General features: G+C 54.8%; 2 protein-coding genes across 2 annotated transcripts; one reads left to right on the forward strand and one right to left on the reverse strand.

Annotated features, from left to right (window-relative positions):
• Positions 1-1,669: 1,669 nt before the first annotated feature.
• On the forward strand, positions 1,670-6,366 carry GCAT (glycine C-acetyltransferase). The gene is made up of 9 exons (XM_083859128.1): positions 1,670-1,908; positions 1,994-2,124; positions 2,715-2,816; positions 3,344-3,490; positions 3,771-3,925; positions 4,441-4,523; positions 4,896-5,067; positions 5,487-5,608; positions 6,001-6,366. Exons 1-9 carry the CDS (start codon positions 1,707-1,709, stop codon positions 6,156-6,158), a joined length of 1,272 nt encoding a protein of 423 aa, XP_083715254.1. The 5' UTR covers positions 1,670-1,706; the 3' UTR covers positions 6,159-6,366.
• Positions 6,367-9,101: 2,735 nt separating this feature from the next.
• LOC310909097 (noggin-like) lies at positions 9,102-9,933 on the reverse strand (the record flags this gene model as incomplete). Its single annotated transcript, XM_083860661.1, has 1 exon — positions 9,102-9,933. Exon 1 carries the CDS (start codon positions 9,846-9,848, stop codon positions 9,102-9,104), a length of 747 nt encoding a protein of 248 aa, XP_083716787.1. The 5' UTR covers positions 9,849-9,933.
• Positions 9,934-10,215: the final 282 nt, after the last annotated feature.

A 10,215-nucleotide genomic window follows, 5' to 3' on the forward strand; every position in this document is an offset into this window, starting at 1 on the left:
AGGGATGGGACAGAGGAAGTGAAGCTGGGCCAGAGTCTGTCCACATTGGCTTTCAAGGAGTTGAAGGTGTTCATGAAGTGGGAAGTGGGGTCATTGTGGGGAGAACAGCCATAAGCAGCTTTGCTCCCTAGGGAGGAACATCCTGAGGCAGTTGACAGCTTTGCAGGCGGGCTATGGTGGGCAGCCAGGGCAGGGTGGGGCAGAACTGCTGGGCTCAGACCTGCTGTGACGCGGGGGCTCTGGCTTTGTGCCCAGTGGGGGCTGGCACGACTCCAGGGCCTGCCTGGCCCTTGCCAGAACCCCTCCCTTCGGCTGGGCTGGGTGATCCTAACAGCCAGGGCTGGCAGGGAGCCTGTGGGCTGGCCTCACTGCTCAGCAGGGCCTGAGCCTCAGGCAGGGGCTGCCTGATCCCTCTTGGCTAGAGACAGATAAGCTCCTTGATCATCAGGGTCCCTAAACACCTGGCCAGGAGCTCTGAAATCCCAGGGGCTCTGGGTGCCCAGTGCCCTTGGACTTGCTGTGCCTAAATCTCGTAAGCCCATGGTCTTCACCCTCTCCAATGGCTCCCAAATCCTTCAGTCTATTCTTCCTAAATTAGTTGGGAGAATGGTGCCTGAATCCTTTAACCATTAAGAATTCCAAATTCAGTACTTCAGGGTACTGAAATCCTTGGCCTGGATGCAGTAAGAGCCCTGTGGGCTCTTGTTCCTAAGACCCTTGGATCACAGGCTCCCAGAACACCTAGACTGAAGACCTTGAACACCTTTCAAGAGGCAGGTACCTAATTCCCCTGGAATGAGTGGTCTAAACCACTACTGGCCACAGAATTCCCCAGTCAGCTATAGTAGAGGAAGGAGATACCTAATCCAGACAGTACAGGTTGCCCAGAGAGGTTGTGGATGCCCTATCCCTAAAAATACTCCAGCTGAGTTTTTATGAGACTCTGAGCAACCTGGTCTAGTAGAAGGTGTCCCAGACCATGACAGGGAGCTTGGAACTAGATGATTTTTTTAAGATGCATTTGAACTCAAACCATTCTATAATTCTATGACCCTTTGTGTCTAAAGCCACTGAGCCTACAGTTTACAAACATATTTGGCCAGAGGTGCTCAAATCCCTTGGATCTGGGTATTCTAATTTTTCCCTGGTAAATCCTAAACCTCTCTGTCCAACAGATTATTGGTCACCTCAACTGGATGCACCCACATACTACAGACCCATGGTTAATTTTCCCCAGTGGTGGGTACCCATAAACCACCTAGCTGCAAGGATCCAAGTCACCTGTGCCGAGGACCCCAAATCCCTAGGCAGAGGCATCTATCTAATGCTCCTGGGCTTGTTGATCCTTGAGGTCCATGATGCCCTGTTGCTATGAAATCCCTCAGACTCTAATACATGACCCCATTACAGTTCCTAATCTCACGGATGGCGTTCCCCCAAAATCCCTCAGACTCTGGGCATCACATATCGCCTGGCTCTGCGGTGCCTAAACCTCTCGGAACAGACCTCTCCTCCAAACATTCCGACTGCCTCCTAAAGGAGGAGCCGAAGCCCTTCCATCCGCCAGAGCTGTCCCAGTGCCCGCCCCGCCCAGCGGGGGGCGGTACCCCGGCGGCCAATGGGCATTGGTCAGTAATTAACCCGTGATTAATTAGCGGCGATTGGGCAGCAGGGTCCGCCTCCCATGTGCGTGGCGGAGCGCCGGGATGTGGAGGGTGGCGGCGGTGCGGACCCTGCGGGGCGGCGGGGCTGGCGCTCCCCGGGCCGCGTCGAGAGCGGCGGCGGCGCAGCTCCGGCGGCGGCTGGAGAGCGAGCTGGAGGACATCCGAGGCGCCGGAACCTGGAAGAGCGAGCGCGTCATCGCCTCCCGACAGGGTCCCCATCTCCGCTTGGCGGGCGGTGGCGCCGGTGCGTGCGGGAGGCGGCGGAGAGGAGGGCTCTTGGTGCCTTCCCCCGGTGCCATGCCCCTGCTTCTCTCTCTCTGTTCCCGCAGGCATCATCAACTTCTGCGCCAATAACTACTTGGGGCTCTCCAGCCACCCCGAGGTGATTCGTGCCGCTGTGGAGGCCCTGGAGAAATTCGGCGCCGGGCTCAGCTCCGTCCGCTTTATCTGCGGTACCCAGGTACTGAGCAGCGCAGACCCCCTTCCCCGCGGGTCTTTTGCAGGGACTCCCCTGTGGGCACTCCCACTCGACATGCGTGCACAGTGCTAAGCTATACGTGGCCCGATGAGAAAAAGAGCCTGCCAAGTCCCCACTAGCCAAGCATCTGGAAATATGCCAATTTAAACCATTACAACACCTGAGAGCAAAGAAACTGAACATCTCTCTGAATTCGGGAAATTGATGACTTTTTCCCTCTCTTGTGGGTCAAAATTACAGTGATCCTGATTTGAAGTGGCTCCATCAGACCCAGCCCAATTTATTCCTGCTGGAGCCTTTTTTGAGTCCTGCCTGGTTAAGTGCAAAAAACAAGCAGAGCTTCTCCCTTGTGCATGGGGAGCTTGGAGTCTCTCTGCTGAGCTTTTGGCATCCAAACCCATAATCATACTTTAGGGTTGCATTTGCTGAACACAAGTAACTCCTCCCACACCCACATACCTTTTCTGGATAAAACCTGGTCGTCTCCTCTTTCAAGTCAGCATTTAATAGCAATGGGCAAGCAAGAACTTGTGCTCCCTCACTGTTGACTCCTGCACCTCTCTTCTGTTTAGAGCATACACAAGGACCTGGAGGAGAAAATCGCACGTTTCCACCAGCGAGAAGATGCCATTCTCTATGCCAGCTGTTTTGATGCCAACGCTGGTATCTTTGAGGTTCATGAGGCTTCCCTTGTGTTGTGCATGGAGGAGGGAGGTGACAGCAAAGTGGCTGTCATGCCTTCCAAAGGCTCTTCTGTGAGCTCTGTGCACCAGAAAAGATGGTAGTGGCTGGTGGTGAAGAGCCCTGACTTGGGACCCTTGCACTAGGGAAGCCATGCAGAGGTGTTTAACCACCCTCATCTCTGCTGTCTCCAGCCAGCTACAGCTCTTGGGGAGGGCTCCCATTTCTGCAGTGGTCTGTAGTCTCCCTTAAAGTGTAGGTGAGGGGAAGGGGTAATCTCACAGGCATATTAGGAATGGGGGGGGGGGGGAGGTTTTGAGCTCAGAAGCTACAGGCAAGAGCCTGGCATAAAGAAATCAGGAGATAAGGTGACTGGAAAGAAAATTTAAAGTTTAGCAGTGTCTGGAGAGATGTGGCAGCTGGAATCAATCATAGCCTTCTATGTTCTGAGGGAGGCTGGGAGATCTCAGTGAGGTGGTATCCAGAGCGAGGGATGTTTCTTTCTGTTTGGCACGGCCAGGCCCTGCTGACCCCAGAGGATGCAGTGCTGTCAGATGAGCTGAACCATGCTTCCATCATTGATGGGATCCGTCTGTGCAAGGCCAACAAGTACCGCTACAAGCACATGGACATGCAGGACCTGGAGGCCAAGCTGAAGGAAGCACAGGTATGGAGGTCTGTTCTCACCTCAACCCCAGGGCACTTGCTTAGCTGTGCTGCCTGTGCAGTTACAAGTCCTGGAAGATGAGCTCTGCCTTTTCCCATGCAATAGGCATTGTTTTTGCCAACAGGCATGGATAGGCAAGGTGGCAAAGCAGCTGGTTGTGATGCAAATCCCTCCCATCTCAGTTAGGTACATCCTCTCTGTACAGGAGTTTGAGTGTATCCCATTGCCAGCCCCTCAGGGTGACATCTTCATCCCAGCGGTGCCTTTCCCTTCCAAATAGAAACATCGACTGCGGCTGGTGGCCACTGATGGTGCCTTCTCCATGGACGGTGATATTGCACCCCTGAGGGAAATCTGCCAGCTGGCTCAGAAGTACGATGCCCTGGTCTTCATTGATGAATGCCATGCCACAGGATTCTTGGGACCCTCTGGGCGGTAAGTGACTGCTTCAGCCCTGTTTCCTCCTCCTACCCTGACTAACTCTGAAGCAAGGCCAAAGGGCTGGTGACCAATGTGGTTTTGTGTAGAGACTCCTTAAAGGCTTTGCACCTCACTTCTGGATTGAAAGAAGATACTTTAGCAGTGATCCATCTCTAAGTGACAGCTGCTTCTCAGTTGGTAATGGATGGGGTAGCCATCTCATCTGGGCACTACCTCTCCTGGCAGGTGCTTTCTTGGACTATTAAACTTCTGTGTGGGAAGTTTGAGCACTTTCCCACCTCTAAGGGATGAAAAACTCATGCTCTTACTTTGTGAGGTCCCAGCTTAGGCTTTCTGCAGGAGAGGAAGGTCAACACTTGGGTTGAATTATCTCAAGGGGCTATTCCTCCTTATCTAGAAGGAGGGATGCCAGACACCTGGCTGACAGTGCTTCGTTTCCCTTGAGGTATCTGGTAGGTTCCCTGCTGTGTGCTGGCACAGCTGATAATGTGACATTCCTTTTTCTATAGGGGTACTGATGAGCTCCTGGGAGTGATGGACAAAGTCACCATCATCAATTCTACCCTGGGAAAAGCTCTTGGAGGAGCTGCAGGTGAAGGCATTTTCCTGTCCAGGGTTCTGCATGGCCTAAAGAGCTCTAGAGCATCAGTCTTATGTTTCCTTCCTCTGCCTAATGATAGGGTAACAAATGCATGTTATCCTTTTCCACTGGTGGCATGAGGCTTGGTTTGTGATGTTGCTGCAGGATTAAGGGAGATCCCGCTGTGTGCTTCTTACACTGTCATCTTTCTCATGCATTTGCCTTTAAGGTAGAAACTCTTGGTCAAAAGCATCAGCTGTGATTTTTAGGCCTGGTTTCTACCTAAAATTCCTCCTGTAGGTGCAGGTTGGCTTTATCAAGAAGCCTCACTCTAAACAGGTCACCTTGGGCTGCCTTGTCCAATTCTCTCTCCTCTGTCTGCAGGCGGGTACACAACAGGTCCCAAACTCCTTATTGATCTGCTCCGCCAGCGTTCTCGCCCATACCTCTTCTCCAACAGCCTGCCCCCTGCTGTGGTGGGCTGTGCATCCAAGGCCCTGGACCTTCTCATGGAGAGCAATGCCATTGCGCAGTCTATGGCTGCCAAAACCCAACGGTGAGGGGCCGTATTGGGGTGAGAGCAGGGGCAGCTTTGTTAGGAGTGAGTTGTCTGTAATTTATTCACCCCCCCTTACCCCCTTAGCTGTGAAGACAGTTTGCAAGTCAGAGCTCAGGGGAAGCTCCAGGATGTGCTTGTCTGTGTCAGGCAGATGTGTCACATCTGGCTGCTCTGTGAGTGGGGCACACTGTCCACTCAAGGATCTGCAGTCCCATTATGCTGAGCACGACATGGCAGGAGGTCACTCCGAGAGGAGAGATCAGTTCCCTGCACAGAAGATAAACAATGGAGCAAAAATCCAATGAAGAAAAGATCTTACCCGGTTGTCAGTGGCCAGGGTTCCCAGGGGAAAGAAAGGCAGTGATCTCCAAGGACAGGGTTGTTGACGTTTTTACTCGTCTTGTTCCCTTCACCAGGTTCAGAAGTAAGATGGCGGCAGCTGGCTTCACCATCTCAGGGAAAGACCACCCCATCTGTCCAGTCATGCTGGGGGATGCTCGACTGGCATCAGTGATGGCAGAGGACATGCTCAACAGAGGTGATCTGGGGAGGGAACTCAGTATGCAAGCACATTCCCTGAGGGAAGGAGCATTTGGCAGTGGTGCCACCACAAACCCTTCTTTAGAGGATGTTCCTACATGAAATCCAATACTCCTCCACTCTCCAGCTGCAAATGTCCTCATGGTCTCCCCCAGACGTTGCTGGCTGCACCTTCTTTCTCTGCTAGGGAGGGGATTTACATTGATACTCTTGACCTGCTATGCTGGACTCCCCATTGCTGACCCTTAACCTCATTTCCATGCTTGGGAGCAGATGGCTCTTGAAAACCCTGAAGGCTGGAAGTGGTTATTGGGAGGGGAACCTTTCTGTCACCCAGTACACCTCAGCCTGCCTCCATCCCAGCCAGCTCTGACTCTGTTTCCTCCCCAGGCATTTATGTCATTGGCTTCAGCTACCCCGTGGTCCCCAAGGGGAAGGCGCGCATTCGGGTCCAGATCTCAGCCGTGCACAGTGACGAGGACATCGACTGCTGCGTGGAGGCCTTCACTGAGGTGGGGCGGAAGCACGGAGCTGTCTTGAGGGGCTAGAAAACACCTCCTCGGCACCATCCCTGCTGACAACCAAGTGCCTCTGATGGGGAAAAAGGCGTAAACAGCACACTGCCAAAAGCAAGACCATTCCTCAAGGCATCACAGCCTGCATCACAAGTCAGCCAGCTGGCTGTTGCGGCGTGCTGGCAATAGTATTGGCAACCAGCACTTAAAAGTGTCATTAAAGGTGTCCTGCAGTGCAGTGGATATTTGTCTGCCTCCTGTTTCCTCATCCAGGAGCTGCACCCCATCCCCATCCTCTCATGCTGTGACCAGACACTGTGCTGTGTTTTCCCTGAAGCCTCAGTCCAGATGCTGAAGCACTGCAATTCCTGCTGTCTTCTGCTGATAGAAATACAGCATTGCTGATGTGCCTGAAGTTGCCTGCTTCTTCTGTGTTGTTCTGTGGGTCAAGCAGCATCACCCTGGCAGATCTGACTGCTGCAGTTCTCCACTGAGGCAGGGGTGTTTCCCAAGCCCTTTTCAACGTGTGCCACCAGCACCTGGTTAGGGAAAGAGGACATGGGCCAGCTAAAGCTCCAGTGCTCCTTTCTCTCCTTCTCACTTTCAGGTGTTAGACGTGAGGCTTGCTTGGCCCTCAGCTAAAAGGCTTTGCCAATTTCTTCAGTGGTCCCAAACCTGCCTTGGGAAAGACATCTTGCCCCAGAAAGGCCATCAGGCAGCAGGCAAGCTGAGGTGGCAGAGGCCAGCAGTGTGGTGAGAGGATCTGCATCTGACTGAGGCCAGGGGAAGAGCAGGTGTCAGAAACCTTTAATTTTCTTCCATGTGGCAGGGATCTCTGGATTTGTTCCTCCAAGCTGTGGTGTAGTATTTCAGCATTCAAAAAGGCACAAGTGGGACCTGATTAGGATTGCGTTGTTTGTATTGGTTTTGCTCCAGATCAGAAATTGTGTCCTGTCATGTGCTGAATGAGTAGCTGCAGCCAGGGACAGATTCTAGCTGAAATGCAGTGTGCTGTGCTTGGGTGCTGGAGCACTGGGTCATATCAGCAAAGACCTGAAGTCCTTATGTGTTGCTGGGCTGTCAGGGAGCAAACTGCAGGGCAATAATGTCTGGCTTGAGCCAGAGCAACTGTAGTCAAATACAGGTGTTAATACAGGATTTTAGGGCTTTACAAGGATGCAAAGGACAGGAGAAATGTGTCCTGTGGGTTTGACAGGACTCCAACCAAACCCTTTTAGAACAGCTGGTAATGTAACTGTGTGCTTATTTTGTTTAATTTTCCATCTCTGCAAGCCCTGAGCTCAGCTTGCTGATAAACTATGATAGAGAGTTACCTTTCTGTGGCACCAGGCCCCCACAGCGCTGCAAACCCTTTTCAACAGGCAGTATTTTGGTGTGGGGAAGGCAGGGAGATGGCTCTCAGGCCCCTGGTGCAACCTGGAAGAGATGAAAGTTCAGCAAGATTGGGTTCAGGTATGGGGAGGTTGAGACCCTGAACTGAATCACTGCTGGTTTGAGTCCAATGCATGTGCACCCCTTGCTTCCCCTACCTGCAGACCTCCATTGCACACCTGTACTGGCCTTCCCTCATGTTTCTCTCCTGCTGGTCCCCATCCCTGGTTTCCACCTCTCTCCTGGCCTTCTGCAGCCCTGGAAGCCCTGCTGATGACTCCACTCCACTCGGGACAGACGACCTGAGCAATTTTACCCTGCTCCAGCTTTCAAGTCCTCCTCATTGGCAGAGCAGCCCTACAGATGTCTCTCTGCTCAGTTGCAGGCCAGACCAGCAGCAGCAGCAGCCTCCCTCCTGTGATGCTCACAATTGTTTTTGCATGCACACCTGGGCTTGCCCTTCTGCTCCTCTTCTCACCAGACACACTGACCCTCTCACCTCCGTATCTCTCAGGTCCCTTGGCAGCCAACTTCCTGCACTCTGGCTGCTTCAAGGCCAAGCTCAGCAGCAGACTGTGGAGCTGTCTGGGGAACAGACTGTGGAGTGCTGGAGTCCTGGGAAGGCAGGAGGGTCAGATGATGGCACACTGGTAATGGATAATGCCGTACTCATTGACTTGTAGGCATCACGTTAATATCAAATTGAGGCAAATCCTCCTGCTCTTTATTGCTTCAATGCCTTCCAGCCTTGGTCTGATCTACAGCTCTAGGCAGCCTTCAGCCCAGAAAGCAGAGGAGGTTTTGCTGAGTGGAATGTAGAAGCAGATGCCACTTCTTGAGGATGCAGTTTCCACCCTGGGCTCCCTGACCTACCTCATACCCTGTATCCTGCTCAGGCAGTCCTGAGTCTGGAGCTGTCATCTTCTGCACTGTGGGATAGGTGGGGGATCCATGTAGTTCACCTATTTTACCTCAAAGTAGGGGACTATCCTATCCCATTGCATTTTCATACACATCTAGCCCCAAAAATGCTTCCAGCCCTGGGTTGTGGCCCACCCCCAACCAGACTGCCTTGTTGCAGTCCCAAACTACCCCACTGTCCACTGATTCACTCCAGCCCCTCTCCCCATTGCTGTTTTCACCCTGAGCAGTTACCCACCTCTACCCTTTCTCTGCTGGAATTCCCTTGCCCTGGCTCCCTGCCTGCAGCCCCACCCAGGGCAGGGATGCCCCAGCTTGGACTGAGCCGGTTGGGGCTGGTGCAAACGGGGTCTGAACCTGCTTGTTCAGTGCCATAATTTTTCCATCCCTCATCCTTTGCTGGAGATAAATGCTGCACCAGGGCCTCCGCTAGTGCTAATGCCTCACGGCACTGGTGCGTGAAGGGTGAAGCAGCTGCGCCCCCCACCTGAGGGTTTCGGCGAGACAGAGGAAGGACCACAGCCATCCCCAGTTCCTTCATGGAAGTTTATTTCTGTTTGGGGGGTCCAGCTCCGAGGGCGAGTGCAGGCAGACGTTTGCCTTTTCAGGCCTTTTGGCTGCAAGAACAGGCACCGGGAGGTACCTCAGCTCCCCGTAGCCTCCTCAGCGGCAGGAGCACTTGCAGGCGGCCACGACGGGGTAGGGGATCTGCCGCCAGGTGCAGTTTGGGGGGCCGGGGTGCTGCGGGGTCCAGCAGTGCCAGGCCAGCAGCTTGATGCGGGTGAGCTGTGCGGGCCGGCAGGTCATGCCGGGTGGCCAGGAGCAGCCGGGGGGGCCGCTCTCACATGTGGTGTGGCGCACCCAGCGGGGCCAGAAGACAGGTCCCAAGTCGACCCAGGCGGCAGTGAGGCGGCAGGTGGCCCGTTCCACCAGCCACTGCCGCAGGCGGCGGGCCAGAGCCTCCGCTCGCTCTGGGGGCAGCAGGGTGGGCAGCTCCAGCCCCTCCACCTCTCGCCACAGCTTGCGGTGATATCGCCCGGCACCCTCAGCCAGGTTCCTGCTCATGGACTCCAGGTTCTCCTTGAGGATGCTCCCGTTGCGACCGCGGGGCTCCTCGGTCGCCATCCAGAAGGGGTCGAAGGCCGAGCCCAGGAGCCGGCGCAGCCGCCCGGGGCGCAGGTGCCGGGGCCTGGGGGTGTAGCGATAATCCTCGGGGAACAGCGACAGGCTGTAGGGCCGCACCGGGCCCGAGGGGTGGCCGCGCAGCAGGTGGGCGGTGGGGTCAGCGGTGCTGGACAGTGGCAGTAGCGGCTCCTGAGGTTCCTCCAGAGGCGGCGGCGAGCCTGGGGTGCCCGGTGGTGGGAGCAGGCAGAGGAGGAGGAGGAGGCAGCTGCGGTGTGGTCCCTCCATGGCCAGCAGCACTGTGGCAGGCTGTGCCCGGCTGCAGTCTTGCACTCTGTCGCATCCCCTGGGTTATCATCGTGTCCCGAGGCACGGCCTTCCCCTTTTCCCTGGTTACAGCGACTGATAGGGAGCTGGCGGGGACAACTCGCTCCTTCCCACCAGAGAGGCAGGTGGGGAGAGGGGGGAGAAGCCGCATGGTCCCTCCTTCCACTGAGCCAATGAGGATAATTTGAGTTGATGTGGAGCGGAAGGGGCCAGCGCCTCCTTCTCTGCATCCTGCTCCACCATTGGAAGAGGTACTCACAACCTTCCCAGTGAAGGGAAGCTGGTGGCCTTTCAGTCTTGCTGAGTAAGGATCACCAAGCTTCGCTCA

The sequence above is a fragment of the Zosterops lateralis genome, assembly GCF_965231275.1.
Source record: "Zosterops lateralis genome assembly, chromosome: 4".
NCBI lineage: Eukaryota > Metazoa > Chordata > Aves > Passeriformes > Zosteropidae > Zosterops > Zosterops lateralis.